Source organism: Manis javanica, chromosome 11, assembly GCF_040802235.1.
Source record: "Manis javanica isolate MJ-LG chromosome 11, MJ_LKY, whole genome shotgun sequence".
In the NCBI taxonomy this organism is placed as follows: Eukaryota; Metazoa; Chordata; class Mammalia; order Pholidota; family Manidae; genus Manis; species Manis javanica.
In genome coordinates, this window is record NC_133166.1 from 25,178,296 (window position 1) to 25,200,993 (window position 22,698).

At 35.0% G+C, this 22,698-nt stretch overlaps 1 protein-coding gene across 1 annotated transcript; it reads right to left on the minus strand.

Moving 5' to 3' along the window:
- Positions 1–5,224: 5,224 nt before the first annotated feature.
- LOC118968837 (olfactory receptor 52P1-like) lies at positions 5,225–6,178 on the minus strand. Its single transcript, XM_037001002.2, has one exon. The coding sequence runs from the start codon at positions 6,176–6,178 to the stop codon at positions 5,225–5,227; it is 954 nt and encodes a 317-aa protein (XP_036856897.2).
- Between the last annotated feature and the right edge of the window lie 16,520 nt (positions 6,179–22,698).

The following is a 22,698-nucleotide window of genomic DNA, read 5'->3' on the forward strand; positions in this document are numbered from 1 at the left end:
AGATCATGATAAAGTGCAACAGAGTGTCCATAAACTCACCATTCCCTTTACCATAGCTACTGATTGCAGGCTCTTTTTGTCAGAATATATAAAATTGCTGTATATAAGGCTATAAATTGTCTATGGACAGCTGATGTGGGATACTTTCTAAAGGGATTTGCCAACTTAACAGAAGAAACCAAAGTCCTCTTTATGACACATCTACAGTATCCTTTGAGTGAGGAGAGCTCATCTTTTTTTCTTTTGAAGAAGGCAGCCTTTCAAGTTAGTACCATGATACCCATTGAAGCAGAGATACCAAGAATATGCATGCAAACATATGATGATTTGTGAGAAATTCAAGAAGGGAATGGTCAATATGCTAACTGAAATTAAATACTCAAATCCAATGATTACCAGCTTTGAGTTCCTGCTTAGGGCCCTGGACAAGAAGGAAGGGATAAACTGCAAAATGCAAGGGTATATTTCTATCCCATTCATTGATCTATTCACATGGTCTACTCTACATGGATCCATAATTTTTTTCATCCTTTTTGCTTATTTGCTCCATTTTTTAAAATCCGTGTTTAAGTGTTTCTCATGTTTGACACATACAAGTTGATGCATATTAAATGGTATCCTTATATTTAATGATTAGCCAACATGTCTAAAAACACTCTTATTTTCAGGAGTTAACAAAATAAATAGGGGCGTTGGGGGAGCGGCTTCGCTTCCAGCCGCTAGTGAGGCGGAGACCCGGGCTGGCGAGCGGAGCGGGAGGCAACGCACCGCGGCCAGAGGCGGCTGCAGTAGCTGCCGCCCTCGTCCCCGCCGCCGCCTCTCCGGACCCTTCTGATCACCCCGCAGCTGCTGCGAACAGGCAAGAAAGAGGAGGCGGTGAGAAACTCCCACCGACCCGCAGAGTCCAAGGGAGATTCATGCATGCCTGTCTTTGGTCAGAGGGGCGGGAGGAGCGTGGACCAAGGTCCTACCCACTGATCCCAGGGAGCATGACTTCTGCAACTTCACCTATCATCTTCAAATGGGACCCCAAAAGTTTGGAAATCCGCACAGTAACAGTGGAGAGGCTTTTGGAGCCACTTGTTACACAGGCTGTAAACAAGTTTTCTCATATTTTTTTGCCAACATTTAGAAGACATGTCAATAGATAAAGCTGAAAATTGGGAAGTGTGTAAGTGAAATCTGCTCCCACTTCTCACACCCCTAAGAAGCAATAACTTCACTGCTAACCACTTCGGGAATGGTTCTTGTTGCCTGGCTGCGAACGTCTTTTCATTTCCTATGCTAAAATTCCCAAAGAAGCAAGAAACTCGTGGAGTGAAGAATGGAGTGAACGGAGTGAGGTTCCCCCTGCAGGCAGAGGCTGGGTTACATGGTGAGCACCTTGACAAGCTTCCGCTCAGCACAGCTCCGGTTCGTGATAGCATGGGAGCATTCTGCGCTTGCACACTAGCCTCATATTGAGGCTACTGAATATTTTTCCTCATACGCTTTGCCTGTGGGGATTGCCCTTTACCTGCTTTCCACCCATTCATCTTTCTTGGAAAAGGACTAAGAAGATGACAGGAAGTGCTAACCAATAAGTCATATAGTTTTTAGGTAAATATTTTTGTGGAGAAAGAAAGAGGAGACAAAATTCTGAAGAAAGCTGAAAATCATGGTTAAATTTTAAATTTAATATTTAAAAAAGGAATGGGTTTTCCTTTTTTTTTTTTTTAAGTGCCGGAAGCAGCAGTAAGAAACAAATGAGGTAATTAATGCTGGGAACCTCTTAGTGTTTGACATGTAGAAAATGCTCCATACATTTTTCCTATTAGGAGTATAAATGTCAAGTGATTGCTAGTATACATTTAAGATAAATGAGGTCCAAAAGCAGCATGAGACTCATCAAATTTTCGCAGATCTGATACCTGGATTACTGTCCTTTAGCAACCGAGAGAGAGAAGTTCACATTGTGTCACAGGTGATTCTATCAAAGAAAGATCAAATTCTTTCTTTTTTGTAGACAAACTAACCATACATATATATGTATAGTGGAAGATAAATGAACACAGGCTGATGAGTTAACCTATAGCTCAAAGGAGCAAATGCAGTGTTATCTACATACACATTCTATGACCTAAACCAATCTTTATTTTCTATAAGAAAAAGCTCCTTTTAAAAATGTTTTACAAGTAGATGGGCATCAAAATCCTTATGTCCGTGATCATATTCCTTGAAGGTTAATAGAATCCCTGGCCCCTAGTTGGGTTCTTGAAAGATGCAGTTATTCAGCCATCATTTTAATATATACATTAATTAGCCTTGGCACTATGAAAAGTTAATAGGAAATAAATTTCCCAGAAAAAAACAAGCCAGATTTTTTGGAAATCACTCACTCATGATCATTAACAATAATCACCAACATTAAAGTGAATTTAATCAAGTTAAACAGAACAGAACGTGAATAGAGAAGTCTAATTATTCTCTTTAATTAGTTCTAAGAAAACTGCCATTTTTAGAGAAATACCATGAAAAAAGAAAAGGAAAAATTCTCACAATGGAAACTGAATTTATGGAAAAATATACACAGAGTGTTATCATCTTGTGTGTTTTTCTTTGCTTTCATCATCATATAAATACATACACATTTTAGAAAAGTTGAGATTTTAAAACTATTCACTGAGAAGATAATAAGAAGTAAAGTAACTACCTGAAATGTTGATTTATCTTAATTAGCTTCCTAAGTAAAATCTCAAGATTATTGATGTTACAAAAAAACTGCTTGATATCATGAATAGCTACCTATGCCATTAAATACTCTTCTATATAACTTTTCATAGCTGAATGTCATTACATTGGATTGGTCTTTGACGATATTGCTTAACTAGTTTTTTTATTGCTTAGATATATAGCTTTGGCCTAGTTTTTTTCTGTTAGAAATTATTATAATGCTTTGACATTTTTGTTTGTCATGCTTGGCTGACTTTACATCACAATAATACACTTTATTATTCTTTATTTGTATCTCTTAAAAGTTGTTATTTTCCTTTTGGGGATAAAAATAGCCATATAAAAATAACTTTTAGAGTAAAGGGTTACATTTAATTCATATTTTTCTTAATATAAAACTAGATTTCCATGAATTTGTATAAAAGGTACATTTATGTATTTTAATACTTTTGTATTAAAAGTCCATTACTTTGTATTAAAAGTACAAGAATTATAGTTCTACAGGGGATCCAGTTAAATTACAGCGTGAAGAGTACAAAGGATGTCAGGGAGATGTAAATCAGAACCACAGTGAGATACCACCTCCCATCTGTTAGGATGGATATTATCACAAAGATAAAGTAAGAAGAGTTGGCCAGGATGTGGAGAAAAGAGAACCCCTGTGCACTCCTGGTGGGAATGTAAACTGGTACAGCTATTATGGCAAAAAGCAGGGATGTTCCTTTAAAAAAGTTAAAAATAGAACTACCTTATGATGCAGCAACCCCTCTTCTGGGTATATATCTGAAAGACATGAAGTCACTGTTTTGAAGAGATATGTGCACCCCCATGTTCACAGCAGGATTGTTTATAATAGCCAAGGTATGGAAACAACCAAGTGTCCATCATCGGATGAATAGATAAGGAAGATGTGCCATATACACACACACACACACAAATGGGATATTATTTGACCTTTAAACACAAGGAGCTTCTGCTATTTGCAACAACCTGCATGAATCTGGAGGACATTATGCTACATGAAGTAAGCCAGACACACACACACAAAATACCACATGATCTCACTTATGCGGAATCAAGAAAAGTCGTAACGCATAGAAGCAGAGAGTGGAATGGTGGTTCCAGAGGTTAGGCAAAGGGGGGGTTGGGAAATGTTGGTCAAAGGGTACTAGATTGCAGTTATGACAAATGAATAAGCCTAGAGATCTGATGTATGGAATGATTATTGTAAAATAATAATAATATTTAGTATTTAATGATATATTAATATTTAATATTTAGTATTATAATAAAAAATTCACCAAATCATGATGAATTATATACTGGAAATTTGCTAGACGAGTAGATATAAGGTGTTCTTATCACAAATACATAGAAAGTAACTATTTGGGAAGATAATGTAACTGGGGGGGATGAATATGTTAACTGTACTAATCACTTTATTATTTATTTCTATGCATATTTATATCTAAACATCATGTTGTATATCTTAAGTATATATAACATTTTAGACAAAATAAATGTCAGGAGAAATAAATAAATAAATAAATAAATACATACATACATACATAACTCACATATAGTACATACTAAGTTCCACAAGTTATTCTAAGGATATTTTGTACCAAATTATTTAATCATTGTATTAATGTTCTGAATTAGATCTTTATAATGCCTTAGTTTTAGATGAGAGAACTGAGATCCTCAACATTTTAAGAACATGTCCAAATACACTCAACTAACAAGAAGCGGTGCTAGATTTTAAACCCCAGTATTCTGGCCAACGAAACTGCTCTCTTAACCACTGTGAAATGTTGCTTTATCTAGGTAAAATTATATACATCCTGGAAACGATTGTGAATGTTCTGTGCAATGAAATATATAGGCCTCAGGCCCTGTTAACGACTTGAGTGCAAAATGAATATATTCTTTAACTATAATGCCATGTGCTAACATTAAATTAGGCAAATTGTATGGCCATGTCAGGAACCGATTGGAATCTCAGTGTTTTGGTAAATTTTATTTTGATTAAAAGAAACTTTTCTTGGTTATGATGTTGACATAAGTCACCACATATTCTGTATTATGCTGTGATCCAGGGAAAGATGTTATTTTCCATATCAAAAATCAACCTTTCCAAATGAACTGAGAGTTTTGATATTCTTACAGTATTTATTTATTTCAGATTTCGACATATGGTGAAAATGAATTTTGAAATAATTGAATATTAAATTATATTGAAAATAATACAATATAATTAATGAAATATATTAAATGTTTGCCATATGGCACTCTTAGATAATATTCTGGTATGTTTTAATTTCAAATAAATATAAACTAAAAACATAAGTTGATAACAAGTACATTAAAAAAATATAAATGCATAGCATCATTCTTGCAACAAGGCACAGAAGACCCAATAAACAACAGCTGGAAACTAGACTTCAGTTATTCATCAATGTAACTGTGACCTTTTGTAATCATGTTACACTTTGGCAGGCATTTACACATTTTAGTTCTCAGAAATTTTCTTGTTTGGGTAAAAGAGACCAATCACCCGGTCACGAATCTGCTTAGTCTTGACACCATACACCAGGGGGTTGACTACAGGAGGCACCAGAAGGTACAAACTTGCAAAAATTATGTGGACACTTGGAGGTACCCTCTTGCCAATGCGATGAGTTAGGAAACTAAACAGGGCAGGTGTGTAGGAGACAAGTATAGTGCAGACATGGGCAGCACAGGTGCCCAGTGCTTTAGAGCGGGCATTCCTGGAAGAGAGCCGGAAGACTGCCTGGAGGATTTTGATATAGGATGTGGCTATGAGCCCTAGGTCCAACACCATCACTGAAAGAGCTACAGAGATTCCATATGCTCTGTTAACATTGGTGTTGGCACTGGCCAACTTCACCACAGCCATGTGCTCACAATAGGCATGACTGATGATGTATTTAGTATAATATGGTAGCCTTTTAATGAGAAGAGGCCCTGGCAAAACCAGAAGAGTAGCTCGGGACATACCAGCTAGACCCATTTTAATGACCTGAGGTGTTGTCAGGATGGTTGTATAACGCAGTGGGATGCAAATAGCTACATAGCGGTCAAAGGCCATGGCAACTAGGAGGGCTGACTCAATTATGCAAAATGTGTGGATAAAATACAACTGTGCAAGGCAGGCATTAAAATCAAACCTGTGAGTATCCAACCAGAAAATGCCAAGCATCCTGGGGGCTGTGGAAGAAGCAAGAGCCACGTCATTCACTGCCAGCATGCAAAGGAAGAAATACATAGGCTGGTGGAGGCTGGACTCCAGTTTGATGGTAACAATGATTATGCTGTTCCCCAGCAAGGTGAGTGCATAGAGGAGGCAGACGGGGATCCCCATCCAGCAGTGAAAATCTTGTAAACCAGGAATACCAACCAGGAAGAAAGATGAGATGTAGTGATGTGTGGCATTGTCTGCCATGTTAAAACTGTAGGGTTTGCATGATCAGCTCCAAAGTAGCCAGTCAAATCACCTAAGAGAGGAAAGCAGGATGACGGAATGATTCCTCCATGGTCTTATATATGGAGATTTCAGACATACTCTAAAATATCCTATCTAAAGATCTGGCTCTTCTCTGAAACTTCTGTAAGCCCTTTGGTAAATCACTTAACCATTATGAACCCCAATATCTTCATCTGCAGATAAGAAGATTGAATTAAGTTCTTTTAAAATTTTATCTTTCCTGTGCAGTTTTGTTCTTTCCTATTCTTTCATTTTTATTATCTACTAAATTCAATGGTAGTGATAAAATTTTTGCTTCTTTGTACCTAGGACCTTGATTTGTAATATAGACAGTCTTGTGAAAGACAAAGGCCACTGTTCTTAATCAAGTGTGGAACACATGCAGAAATACACACACATACTCACACATGCATTCATATGCATACATGTGTTGCACAATAATTAGCAAGTTATACAAATGGCAATTGTAATTTTAACAATATACTAGTTCACAGACAAATCATCAAAAACGCAGACTAAGAAACCCAAGAGGCTTAAATAAAATCAAAATTTTTGTGAACACTAAAAACGATAAACCCCTATCCTCACTCGTGGTTAATGTATTTGTATATCAGCAAATGTATTAGAGATAATTAGGACAGGATATTAAAAGCGTATCTTTATAGTGAGGAATACCAGCTGAAAACAGTAGAACAATGTTAGTCAGCCATTAGAATTTTAACACATATTCTCCAGATACAGTTTTTTTTGCAATGGTTATGTCTCCACAACTTGGCATTTCTATGTGCTTCAAAGAAAATTACCCATATGATTGCATTCATCAATCCATCCAGTTTTATTAAGCATATGTTATGTTTCAAGTCATAAGGATGAACTTTCATTTCTGAGCCATCTGTGAAAAATTAACTTTATTCAGCATCCTATGAAGTCATCATACATAATTTGCTTTTTAAAGATTTACATGGAAACTAATTTAGCATTTTAAGTGATAGAAAAAAGTTGCAAATAAATTACCTGCTTCCCCCCACATTTTTTTGGAAAATATTCTTTCTGATTATAAAACATTGCTGTAAACACACATTTGCAGTTAATGGAATAATATAAATCCATTTTTTTTCTGATAACTGCCCTTGTACCTTCTGAGCATCCAATTTCCTCCTAGTATCATAATTCTGGAATGGGCACTTTCTCCATGAATGAAGATTCATGGAATCTTCATAACGTGACTTTTTAAAAATTAAAAATTAAAAATTAAAATTTCTAGCTGTTTCCAGTATCTAGATTCCTCCTTCTGAATTCCATTGATATGAAATTTCAATACATAATAATAAATACTCCTATTGACAATGCTTTTTTGAATGTACAAATACTATCTGCGTAGGGAAAAACTGGTTATGATATGTGCATTCTTCTAGTAAACATGTACTACTTTGGACCTATGTGAGTAAGTATTTGAGGTGTTTCCTTTCAAGAGAGTAGGAATTCACATTAGAATTAGTCATTAAAAATATTTCAGAAGATTTCAGAATTTAAGCCTTATCCAGAATACAGAGACACAGAGTTAGGCAATTCCTACATGAGACAGTATATATTAGTATATATATCACATTAGATATAAGAACTTCGGGCAAAAAGCTAGGAGTATTCAATGTTTAAAATATGAAAGGTTTTTAAGATTATTGAAAAGAATACTTAATACCTTTCTAGGTTTGTCCATGTTCCATACTTTCTCCTTTTGGGAGAACTAAAATTTCAAGAGACTGGTGGAGAACTAGGTAGGCCCCAAGCAAAATAAGGCACCTAGAAATATAAGCATGACTTCTAGCTAGGGAAATTACTTGGAATAAAAAATACACTTCATTGCTGTGAGATACATTCATACTTAGCAGCAATTGCATGTCTTTAGTCCTCAATAGATTTACTTACAAGCTAATGCTAAGAGAAAGATGTCAAGTAGTTTTGCTTGAGACAAGTCAGTCTCCTTTCAGGCACTAGAATGTATAACATGGAATTGCTAAGAACCCCAAGAGCAAGACCCTCTAGAGACTCTTCTCTTATGCCTATTTTAAATGAAATCAATAAGGTCATTCCTTACTGTATATTCAGCAGCTGAAGAGCTAGGAAGTCAGAAAGCCTACCTACACCCTCCTAGCTTCCTGTTTTGTCATATCTGCTTCTGAAACTTAAAGATACAATGTTCCTTCTGCCATGTGCGCTTTGAGTTAGCAGAGGCCTTTGCCTGCATTCTGCCTTTTCAGGGATTAGGTGCTTTCTACACTATCTGTTATGAATCAAATATATATGCTTTTACAATGTTTTAAATAATCTCAAATATATCCCATAGAATACTCACAATTTTTCTTTCAAAGCTCTCTACCATCTGATTGTATCTCATTTGCTGACAACAGCAGTCACAGTCATTTAGACCAAAAATCTAACCTTAATAGTACAGCCAAGCAGCCATTAAATCTTGCTGGGTTAATTATTTAGTATCCACCAAATATAGCGTATCTCATCCACCTCCATCTCCTTTTGCTATGATATTCATTGACTCTAGCATAGTCTGGGTATAGCCTCCTAATAATTTCTCTGGTTTCTGGTTTTTCCTCATGAAGTCCCTCTTCTTACATCATGAGCTATCTTTCAAAAGTCAAATATGGTTTAGCTTACTTAACATGATATTATTAAAAGCACCCTCTTATTTAAAAATATGCTAATTCACCCTCTAACCTTTGCCCATCTCTCTCAAGCCCCCAATCTTGCCACTACTTCCCCTCAGTGTGTTCCAGACTTTCTAAAAGTTCTAGGATACTACATAGTTTTACTTTTCTATAACTTTAAATCTACTCTACCCTTGGATTTGACTGGGTTTTTTCCCTTGTCTGCTTAATAAACTTGTACTTACCTTTTTAATCCCTGATGAACATTCTCTAATCCTCTAAAGTCTTTATTGTCCACTTCAAACAATAATGACCTCTCCTTAGTAATACTCAGACATGTTTTTCACACATCAATGAGCACACGTATTACACCTTTCAGTAATTATTCATTTACTTCCTATAATTAATAAAACACTAAATCTTAAGGACTTTATGTCCCTAAAACTTCCCTTACTTTTGATATAGTGAAAGAAACTAAACTGAACTGTCAATGATTATGTTAACTGAGACATTCTTTATGCCAGATAATATCACTTTATGACAGAGTAAAGGTTGCTTTGAATCATGAGAGCATCTTATATTCTATGTTGGTAAATGGGCAAAGCATTGGTTCTAGGCTTCCTAAATATCCCTTCATCCACAAATTCATGCATCCTCCAGGCTAGTCAAAGATAGTAAGTTATCTTTAATTCTCTTCAACACTTCAGTTCCTTCTATGAAGCAGCACAATGTGCAGGAGTAACATAACCTCCACAGGATGTTTCTTTGCTGAATCCTGAATGGGTTCAGATAGAATTATTTTAAGACTTTAAGAATAGCATTCCATGACTACATTTTTCAATGGCAGACATAAATCTGAAACCACCTTTTTTCTGTTCCTAAGTGAACATGTTAATATATATGTCATCCTGCATTTTGTGTTATTTCTTTCTGGAAGCTATTGTTCTTCAAATTCTGCTACTATTCAACGAATAAGTCAAGTATCTCAAAATAGAAAAGAGCAACTATTTATGTATTTCATATCTATATTTTCAGCTGCTTAGTTGTTTGAGGCTTGAAGAAAACTTAGCTATATTTTTAAAAAAATCTATTTATTTTTCTAACCAACAAAAAAGACATAGAAAGAAAACTTAACTCATGTCTACTGCTTTAGCTTCGTCCTGCAAAACTATATCCCATTCGCCTTTCTTAAAAAGAAAAAGAAAGAAAGAAGACAAAGGGCAAAGAACAAGCTATTTTTCTTAAACATATCCTTCACTTAGACTGCTGTAATCTAGAATGTGTTCATGAGGTTTACCCCTTGCACTGCTGTTTTTCATTTCAGTATACCTTCAAAACCAAATATAATAAAACACTCTTCATCATCTAAAAATAGCCATATCTCACACCCATAGTCACTGAAGACTTTGACATATGGCTGTATTTTATAATTCCACATGCATTATTCGTAATAGATGGCTTGAAATACATATAGATGAAACTTTCCTACCATTGGCCATTCAGTATTCCCACTTTCCTAACTGCAGTGATGAATTTCACTACATTATTCATCATCACTCATATATTTACCGTCTTCTATAACTGTGTCTTCTCTAAATACCTAAATTCCAAAAGATTGTGCCATGGGTACAGCCTCCTATTCTACTCCCACACTGTAGCACCTAACACAAATTCCTCCTCTCCAGATAAACAGAATTTGTGAAACATCACTTCAAATGTTTACTCATCAGCACATCCAGTTATCTTACTCCATTTGCTTTCTTTCTCATCAATTTTGCAACTCACCGACACCCAGCACTGTTGCTTCTGCATTTGGGATGTTGAACACCACTGGAGGAAATCATGTAGCCATAAAGATTAGTATCACTTAAATTACATCTCAATTTTCCTAACTCTAAAATGAGGGTAATAAATTTTTATTTTATTGTGTTTCATTTGTGCTCATATTGTGTTCACTTTATTGTGTTTTGAGAATTATGTAACTCAGGCTATGTGAAATGTTTAGTCAGCCACCTACATGGAAAGCACCTCATAAGTGCTAGCAATTACTATGAGAAACAATACCCAACGAATAACATTCTCTAGGTAGAAATTCTGGCCATACTACTTCATAAGTGTTTGATTCCTATCTCATAAAATCATGTGACCGCTTTATAAATATGATTAAATAATAATGAGTACTCATTCTAATGGTTTCTATACAGATTAAATAATGATATTCATGTAGATAAGAATATATTAATATCAAAAAGACTTTCCATTTAGAAAATTGACTGGACTCTCAATGTTAAAGTGAACTCTCAACAAATGCTAGTTATTAATAAATTCAATTAACCTGCACTTAACCATCTTGTCTATATGTAAGATTAGATATTGCTGCTAGAAGGGAAAATTCTGAAGAATTATAAATTCCCTGAAAATTCCTCCTCCACTTGCAAACATTCTTAAATTATACTTATCACTTCCATCCAAAGACATAAAAGAAAAAATCCTTCACCATCTCCATAGTAAATTATCCACTTATGTATGATTTAAACTAATAGTCTGCTTTTAGACAGATTTTCAATATCAATAACCCGTGTCTTCTTAAAATTCTCCCTTACCACTGCATCCTTTCTCCTAGTTAATTGCACTGACTTTAAAACAAACTCACTAATGTTTTGCTACTTTCCAGTTATCTCAGCCCATATTACACATATTTCTTGAAAGGAAATTCAAAATTCCCTAGCAATTTAATGTTACTTTATTGCCCCTACAGATAAGTGCAACTGCTATTGCAAAGTAGGTCATTGCCTAAAAACTACTGAAAATACCTCTATGTTACTTAATGTTTGTATTTATTTTCATGTTCACCTTATTGAGTCTGTGAGAGTCCTAAAAAAGAAGATACTGAAGCCCAGCAGGGTCTCGATAAATTCTGAGTGAATACTGGGCATTCTTGCGTATCTATTACAGTCTTAAGTATTTCACAGATTTTCATCCTGCAACTCAAGCTTCTGACCCTCCACGTCTATATCTCCACCATCATTTTTATTGTGGACTTTATCCTACTTCTTTCTTAGAATGTGTTCTTTCAACACTCCATGAGTTACATAACCAGAAACCACTCTATAATAGGAACTTCTTAGACCTTTGCATAAAAAGAAAGATACTGAATCAGTACTCTTTCAACTTCTGAGGGTATTTTGTGAACTCTCTATTCTCTAGTACCCATTCTCTAGTACCCATTCACATTACTCAAACACCAATATTTCTTAAAACCATGTATTATGATTTCTCTACTAAAAATCTTCCTCTCAACTTGACTTCTATCTGCTTTATATGAAATAGTACCTCATATAATATTCATTGTTGCCCTTTCCAAATCTTCAATTGATGGCTTTCCATCGCAGTGTCCAGACAAAGCTGCTTACCTTGGTATAGTTAAAATGTATGACAGTGATAGCTTTGGGGGCACCGAGGCCTCTGTGGACAAGTTGGTAGCCATGGTTGCTGTGTAATGGGATATTATAATACTCAGGAGTCTCATCAGGTTTTGGAAGACCTAGAAATCCCCTGATTGTAGGAGATATAAAGATGGAGGGAAAATAAAACTGGGCCAGGACTATGCACACACATATTAACACCAGGGCAGACATATAATGCTGTTAACACCCCAGAGTTTCTCTGTGAATAGAGCTCATCTCTTTGTTTTGGGAAATATGGTCTCTAGATACAGATCCATAGGACCCTGTGTTACTGGACTGGTAATCAAATGTTTAGCCCATAAGAAAACCAAGAAGTGCAAATGAATTTAATGTAAACACACAGTCTGACAATTAATGTAGGGCTCAGGAAGTAATAAGGCTACCAAGGTCTAAAGTTCAGGCTAGTTCTAGATCTCCATTTGATTATTATTTGCCTTTGTGCCCTTTACTGTGACAATTTTCCTATGTCCAGTTACTTTGTAGTTCTCAGCATATTCACATGTGCTCATATATAGTCACAGGCTCAGATGTATTCTCTTATAAATAGTTCATAAGTTATCATATTTCTTGTATCTCTAGATTTTTAGCTCTTTATATTTTCTGGTCTAATACGGAAATTAAATGATACATCAAATATCCATATATTTCAGATACTGCATTTCTCTGATTACTAATACATCTGTGCATGTGCTGGAGAGTCACTTCTATGTCACTGATCTTTTCCTATGTAAAGTAGTTGATTTGATTTAATGCATTGATTATTTTTATTGTTGCTTTTGAGTTTCTCCTACTGACTTGCAGGTGTTTCTTAGATATTCTAACCTAAAACTTACTGATAAAGTTTTTTGGTAAATTCTTCCAGTAACTTCTTCTAATTGATCACATCTGTTAACTGTCTGGTTGAAAAAAATATCTTCCATTTGATGCAAAGTCATTCAAATTGTGCCTGTTTTTTTAACACTGAAGATTTTACCATGCTTTGAGTATTTTTTTCACTTTTCCCTTAGAATTAAACCCATTAAACCTATTTTCTGGACTACTTTCAGCCTAATCTCCCAGAATTTAGATTAGTGGCCCCTGTATCTATATTTTGGACACTCACCACCTTTTCCCCTTTGATTCTGAGTGATGTCTAGCCTATCCCTTTCTTCCACCTTTTAATATGATAAAACATTAATTGCATCATATTTTTAAAAAATACACACAGCTCATCTTTTCTTTCCCTTTCTTATTCTTACTCTTTTCCATTTGTGAGCCAGGGTCATTAACTTCAAATGACCTTTAAAATTCCTAAAAACAATTCTTTTTCATATTCTCCACAACAATCAATTCCATGTCCTCTTGTACACCTATCCAGGGGTAGTTATCCCTCCTGGGGACAATGCAAACGTTTCCTGAAGTGAAAGTTACAGATCTCTGGGCCTTATTAATAATTTGATTTTAAAATAAATGTAATAGCCTAGCTTTTTGCTCATGGCAGTAGCATTATTTTGAATAAATGATATGGATGTGTTAGGGATTGACAGAAATTAAGATGTTTTGTGACTATTAGCACTTTGAAAGAAATTTGTCTTGCTCATAATTAAATATGGGCTTGGTTTCACTAAGTCATCATGTAATTCTACAAAATTATGTGGCAAACCATAGAGAGCTAGTATTTTTCTTCTTTTAGTGACAGAAGTTTAGGCTACAGCCAGCTTGCTGCATTTAGCTCACATAGACATGTTTAAGCAAATTAAAAACAGGGATTAAAGTTTGCAGCAAATGGCATACCCAGTTAACCAGATATAAATACTCTGTGATGTTTACCATGACAGAAAATCTTGCCTCAATTTTCAAAGCTATTTCTTTTGACTAGTATTCATTTTGCTACAAATAAAATGTTGGATATTGTAGAGCTCAGAGATAAGGACAGCCCTCTGTTCACCCTTATTTCCTGAACCTCATGTTTAGCTTACTTTCTTGAGAAACCCTGTTGGGAATGATTAATCTTAAAACTAATCAGCTAAGATTTAGTGATGTTTGGAAGTATTCCTCAAACTTACTAAAGACACATTCTAACTTCTTCTTATCATTACATTTATCAGAGAAACACAGAATAGATTTAGAATAAAAAAGTGAACTTTAGAGTTTATCTAATTCAAACATCTTATTAAAATTTTGGGAAATAATGTTAAATGTCTCTCAGGACACAACTTTAAAAATCAAGATACATTTTAATTTTATTTTATAAATTTTATTTTATAAACAACCCCAAAGGTATAGAAGTTTATACCTTATAAACCTTATAAGGTATAAAAGAAGTTTATGTTATATTTTAAGAATTCTCCAACATATAAGAATTTCAATATTAACATGCATGATGCATAAGACTGATGTATTTACCTCCAAAAATCTTTTACAAACTTACATCCATAATTAAATCACATATGAGTCCCTATAGCATCTTATACACTCAAACACACTGGATCCTAAAATTCATATTTAATTTTTCCAATTGTGTACCAAATATGAAATTGTATTTGACCTATTATTTTAAATGTTGTGGTTATTTAATTTTAAATGAATTTGAACATGTTTTAATATTTATTAACCATTTAAATTTATTTTCTAAGTACTGGCTATTAAAATTCTGTGTCTTGTTTCTATTGTTTTATTTTTCTTTTGGTCATATTGACTTACAAGCATGCCTTGCCAAAGTGTGTGTCAATGTATTGATCCTCAATTTACAATGTTCATTTCTTGTCCATCTTTGGAAGGTTTAGCTTATTCCAAAACCTTTGTTTTTTTAAAGAACAGTTTTTCCTTAATTTTACAGTTTTGTTTTAATATACATAAAATTGGTCTAGCAACAGATTATTTTGTAATATGTAATATTTGTATTTGGGTTAAGAAATTAGGTATAGGAAAGAGAGATTAAAGATGATGGTGTGAGAGATGGGACAGGGAACTCCTTCCAAAACCACATATAATACGAAAATATAGCTAATACAATTAATCCTAAAAGATAAACATGAAGGAAGGCTGTGCCAGACTGCATACACCTGCAGAACAGAGCAGACCTCATAATAAAGGGTAACATACCAAAGCCTTGATCTGGTGGGACCCAAGATCTTCCTCCACACCAGCTCACCAGTGGGTGGAAGAGAAACATAGCAGGGAAGGGGTGGAAGCCTACAAAAGCTGAACACCTAGCCCTAGAGATTTGCTTTGGGAGCACAAACCTACATTGCATGGTGCTCTGGAGATTAGTGGGGTTGGAAAGCTAAGACAGGTGGAATACTTTGAGAGACTGAGATTCCAGCCACTCATGGAGGACAGGAATCCACATCTGGCTGTTCTGGGACAAAGGAAAGGCAGGTGTTCTGAGAGGCTTCCTAGCAGTGAGAGGGCTGCTGAAGAGGATGGGTTTGCAGAGAGCTTGCCACTCAAGAAAAGGGATAGGTGGACAAAGTTGTCTGGGCATGCTCTGCCCAGCATGTAGGGATCTTTCAGGAGCTTCAGATGCTCCACACCCCTGGATGGCTACTCAGCTCCGAGGCACTCCACTGTGATATGCCACCTGCTGCACATTCCTCCTGGCCTGCCAGCACCAGCTTGCAAACCAGCAGTCCCTGCCCTGGTGTCAGGCCACCCAGAGGGAGGCCCCACATATGGCAGCTACAAAAGCAAAGCGCAGAGGCTTACACCTCTGTGCTCAGCCCACTGGTTCCAACAGCGGAGACAGGCACTGCAGCTGGGAAGCAGTAAACAGATTTTTCCTCCCCCCAGGCACCAGTGCTGCTGCCCTGCTACCTCTGATATCACTCCAGGAGCTGAGCAGCTCCAGAGACTAAAGGTTCTGGGCATTAGAGGGAGCCACATACAAATATGAAGCATCAAAGGAAACTGGTTCAAACCAAAATCTCAAAATCACCAAAAAAATGACCAAGTGAAGCTGAATTCACCAATCTTCCTGGAAAAGAGTTCACAATAAAAATAAAAACATGCTCATGGAGTACAGAAAGATATTCAGGAACTCAAGGATGAATTTAGGATGTAGATTCAATCATTAAGAAATTCCATACCTGAAATGAAACATACACTGGAGGGATTTAAAAGCAGGTAAGATATAGTAGGAGAGAGGGTACATAGAATAAAAATTAGAAAAGAGGAATACAAAGAAACTGAGGCATAGAGAGACAAAAGAATCCCTAAGAATGAAAGAATATTGAGAGAACTGTGTGACCAATCCAAATGGAAGAATATTAGCATTGTAGGGGTATCAGAAGAAGAAGAAAGAGAAAAAGGGATAGAAAGTGTCTTTGAGGAAGTAATTGGTGAAAACTTCCCCAGTCTGGGGGAGGAGATGGTCCCTCAGGCCATGGAGGTGCACAGACCTACCAACACAAGAGACTCAAGGAAGACAACACCAAGACATATAATAATTAAAATGGCAAAGATCAAGGATAAGGATAAACTTTTAAAAGCAGACAGAGAGAGAAAAAAGATCACATACAATGGAAAAATCATCAGGCTGTCATCAGACTTCTCAGCAGAAACCTTACAGGCAAGAAGGGAGTGGCATGATGTATTTAATGCAACGAAACAGAAGGGCCTAGAACCAAGGATACTGTATCCAGCACGATTATCATTTAAATATGAAGGAAGGATTAAACAATTTTCAGATAAGTAAAAGCTGAGAGAATTTACCTCCCACAAACCACCTACCTGTACAGTGTAATTTGGAGGGACTGATATAGATGGAATTTTCCTAAGACTAAATACCTGTCACCAGGGGAAATAAAACCACAGTAAAGAAAGTATAACAATTAGTTACTAAGCAGATGCAAAATCAAATGAACTACCTCCAAGGTCAATCAAGGGATAGACAAAGAGTACAGAATATGATACCTAACATATAAAGAATGGAGGAGGAAAAAAAAGGAGGAAAGAAAAGAACTTTAGGTTGTGTTTGTAATACCATATTAAGTGAGTTAAATTAGACTGTTAGATGGTAAGGGAATTACCCTTGAACCTTTGGTAATAATGAGTCTAAAGCCTGCAATGGCAATAAGTGCATACCTATCAATAATCACCCTAGAAGAAAATAGTGTGAATACACCAATCAAAAGACAGAGTCAATGAATGGATAAAAAAAAAAAAACATCTATATGTTGCCAAAATGAGACTCACTTCAAACCCAAACATATAAACAGACTGAAAGTAAAGGGATGGAAAAAGATATTTCATTCAATAGGGAGAAAATAGAAGGACTTGCAGTACTTGTTTCAGAAAAAATTGACTTGAATGCAAAAAAGGAACAAGAGACAAAGAAGGACATTACATAATAATAAAGGGGTCAGTCCACCAAGAGGATATATGACTATTATAAATATCTATGCACCCAACATAGGATCACCTACATATGCTAAACAAATACTAACAGAATTAAAGGGGAAAATAGAATGCAATGCATTCATTCTGGGAGACTTCAACACACCACTCACTCCAAAGGACAGATCAACCAGACAGAAAATAAATAAAGAAAGAGATGCACTAAACATTGTATTAGAACAGATGGACATAACAGACATCTATAGAACTCTCCACTCAACAGCAATAGGATACACATTCTTCTCAAGTACACATGGAACATTATCAAGAATAGATCATATACTAGGCCATAAAAAAGCCTCAGTAAATTTAAAAAGATTGAAATTTTACCAACCAGTTTCTCAGACCACAAAGGTATGAAACTAGAAATAAATTACACAATGAAGAAAAAAAGCTCACAAACACATGAAGGCTTAATAACATGCTCCTAAATAATCAATGGATCAATGACCAAATAAAAACAGTGATCAGGCAATATATGGAGACAAATGACAACAATAATTTGACACCACAAAATCTGTGGGATGCAGCAAAGGCCATGTTAATAGGGAAGTATATTGCAATACAACTCTACCTCAGGAAAGAAGAATAATCCCATATGAACAGTCTAAATTCACAATTAACAAAACTAGAAAAAGAAGAACAAATGAGGCACAAAGTCAGTAGAAGGAGGGACATAATAAAGATTAGAGCAGAAATAAATAAAATCGAGAAGAATAAAACAGTAGAAAGAATCAATGAAAGCAGGAGCTGGTACCTCAAGAAAATAAACAAAATAGATAAACCCTTAGTCTGACTTATCAAGAAAAAAAGAGAGTCTACACATATAAACAGAATCATAAATGAGAAAGGAAAAATCACTATGGACACCACAGAAATATAAACAATTATGAAAGAGTACTATGAAAAATTATATGCTAAAAAACTGGATATCCTAGAAGAAATGGACAACAACCTTCTTCCAAAGCTGACCCAGGAAGAAGTAGAAAATCTGAACAGACCAATTACTAGCAATAAAATTGAACTGGTAATCAAAAACTACCTAAGAACAAAATAACCATACCAGATGGCTTCAAAGCTGAATTTTATCAAACATTTAGTGAAGACCTAATACCCATTTTCCTTAAAGTTTTTCAAAAATTAGAAGAGAAGAGAATATTTCCAAACACATTTATGAATACAGCATCACTCGATTAACAAAACCAGGCAAAGACACCACAAAAAAAAAAAAAGAAAACTACAGACTAATATCCCTAATGAACATAGTTGCAAAAATACTCAACAAAATATTAGCAAACCAAGTTCAAAATATACCAAAAAACTCATCCATCATGATCAAGTAGGATTTATTCCAGGGATGCAAGGATGGTACAATATTAGAAAATCCATCAACATGATTCACCACATCAACAAAAAGAAGGACAAAAACCCCATGATCATCTCCATAGATGCTGAAAGAAATGCAACATCCACTCATGCTAAAATCTCTCAGAAAAATGAGTATAGAGCACAATTACCTCAACATCATAAAGACCATATATGACAAACCCAAAGCCAACATCATACTTAACAGTGAGAAGCTGAAAGCTTTTCCTTCAAGATCAGTATCTAGGCAAGGATGCCCACTCTCCCCACTTCTATTCAACATAGTTCTGGAGATACTAGCCACAGGAATCAGATGACACAAAGAAATAAAGGGCATCCAGATTGGCAAGGAAGAAGTCAAACAGTCACTGTTTGCAGATGACATGATATTGTACATAAAAAACCCTAAAGAATACACTCCAAAACTACTAGATCTAATATCTGAATTCAGAAAAGTTGCAGGATACAAAATTAATGCACAGAAATCTGTGGCATTCCTATACAGTAATGATGAACTAGCAGACAGAGAAATCGGGAAATAAATTCCATTCACAATTGCATCAAAAAGAATAAAATACATAGGTATAAACCTAACTAAGGAAGTGAAAGACCTATACTCGGAAAACTACAAGACACTCATGAGAGAAATTAAAGAAGATACCAGTAAAAGGAAATACATCCCGTGCTCATGGATAGGAAGAATTAATATTGTCAAAATGGCTATCCTGCCTAATGCAATCTACAGATTCAGTGCAATCCCTATCAAAATACCAACAGTATTCATCAACAAACTAGAGCAAATAGTTCTAAAATTCATATAGATCAACAGAAGACCTTGAATAGCCAAAGCAATTTTGAGAAGGAAGAATAAAGCAGAGGAGATAATGCTTCCCAGCTTCAAGCTCTATTACAAAGCCACAGTAATCATGAAAATTTGGTACTGGCACAAGAACAGACCCATAGACCAATGGAACAGACTAGAGAGCTGAGATATAAACCCAAGCATATATGGTCAATTATTATCTGATATAGGAGCCAAGGATATACAATAGGAAAATGACAGCCTCTTCAACAACTGGTGTTGATAAAACTGGACAGCTACATGCAAGTGAATGAAACTGAATCATCGTCTAACCCCATACACAAAAATTAACTCAGAATGCATCAAAGACCTGAAGAAAAGTCATGAAACCATAAACTCTTAGAAGAAAACATAGGCAATAATCTCTTGAATATAAACATGAGCAACTTTTTCCTGAATGCATCTTCTTGGGCAAGAGAAACAAAATAAAAAATGAACACATGGGACAACATCAAACTAAAAAGCTTCTGTACAGCAAAGGACACCATTAGCAGAACTAAAAGGCATCCTACAGTATGGGAGAACATATTTGTAAATGACATATGTGACAAGGGGATTGCATCCAAAATATATAAAGAACTCACATGCCTCAACACCCAAAAATCAAATAATCTTATTACAAAATGGGTGGAGGATATGAACAAACACTTCTCCAAAGAAATTCAGATTGCCAACAGGCACATGAAAAGATGCTCCACATCACTAATTATCAGGGAAATGCAAATTAAAGCCACAATGAAATATCATCTCACACCAGTTAGGATAGCCAACATAGAAAAGATTAAGAACAACAAGTGCTGGCGAGGATGCAGAGAAAGCAGAACCCTCCTATGCTGCTGGTGTGAATGTAAACTAGTTCGACCATTGTGGAAAGTAATATGGAGGTTTATCAAAAAACTAAAAATAGAAATACCATTTGACCCAGGAACTCCACTCCTAGGAACTTACCACCAAAAAACAACTTCTCATATTCAAAAAGACATATGCACACTTATGTTTATCACCTCACTATTTACAATAGCCAAGATATGGAACCAACCTAAGTGTCCATCTTTAAATGAATGGATAAAGAAGAAGTGGTACATATACACAATGGAATACTTTTCACCCATAAGAAAGAAACAAATCTTACCATTTGCAACAACATGTATGGAGCTGGAGTGTATTATGCTCAGTGAAATAAGCCAAGCGGAGAAAGACAAGTGCCAAATGATTTCCCTCATTTGTGAAGTATAACAACGAAGCAAAACTGAAGGAACAAAACAGCAGCACACTCACAGACTCCAAGAAGGAACCTGTGGTTACTAAAGGGGAGGGGTGGGGAAGGGCAGGTGCTCAGGAGGAAGGGAGAAGGGGATTGTGGAGTATCATGATTGGTGCACATGGTGTGTGTAGGGGTCACGGAAAAGACAGTGTAGCTCAGAGAAGACAAATAGGGACTCTGTGGCATCTTACTACACTGATAGACAGTAACTGCAGTAGGGTATGGGGGGGACTCAATAATAAGGGTGAATATAATAATCACAGTGCTTTTCTTGTGAGATGTTCATAAGGGTGTATATCAATGATAACTTAATGAAAAAAAGAAATTACATATAGATTTAGCTTTAAATTTCCTAAATTGCTATTAAGTAACTCATATTTTCCCTAATTATTTAAATATCACTAAATATTTATTAAATTAATTTCTTAATTTTTATATTTATCTAGTGTTATTTCTGTACTTAAAATTCTGTTATTTTATATGTGTGGGTATTCTTTGTATATCCTATTTTATAAAATATGTTGCTTTATTTTATATTTTATTAATTTAGAAAACAACTACTAATCGTTACTTCAAATGTGTTTTTCTAATTTTCCCATTTCCCTAACTTTTAATCTTCCCTAATAAACTATAAAAAATTTAAGTTAAAGATGTTGTTTGTTTAATAACTGTGAAACTAATTAATTGTTTTAAGAGGACAAATATAGTTAAATAGAGTGAAGAATGTGTTTCTATCTCCTGATGTGTGCACTTTTATACTCTATCAGAGTGTTAATGATTCCAACATGTGTTTATACACATTTGTATCTACAGGTGTTATATCTGTAAATGGGATTTGTTATCCTATTTTATTTTCTAATTTTTTTATTTTTCATTAATACTTTAGAATCACATGAAAAATGAATTATTTATAGAATGCACTCCTTGCTTAATGAGTATAATTTTAACAAATTGCTAGCAAAAAATTCTTGAGTTTTATTTTTAAAGTAAGTTTGGAGTAACTAAGAGCATTACCTTCTTTTATCACAAATAAACATCTTAACTAATTTATTAATTAATTTTATTGAGTAATAAATAGCATCAAATCAACATGCAATAGTGAGGATTCTTGACTTTTTCCATACTTTCAAGAGATTTATGACAATCCATGAGAAATTTATTTTTATATGCAAGCAACCATTGCTGTCTTAAATTCCATCTCTTTGATTATAAATTGTTTGGGAAAAATGCACTCCCTAATTAGATTCATATTAGTCATTTTTCAGTTTGCAAAGAAAAAAAGCATAGATTATCATTTCTTTATTTTAAGCCAGCTTGATTTACAATGTAGCTTCGCTTATATTATGGTAATAACTTCTAAATTTTCAATCATTTGACTGTTTTCCTTATTTTCAAGTTGTTGTGAAATCTTACCTTTATGATATACATTTCACTGCATTTTAGTTGGAACTTGGAAAAAGGGCCAATATATGTGAATTGGGTGC

Coding starts and splice junctions, on each gene's coding strand:
- LOC118968837 (XM_037001002.2), bottom strand. CDS start 6,178: ATGGCAGACAATGCCACACATCACTACATCTCATCTTTCTTCCTGGTT.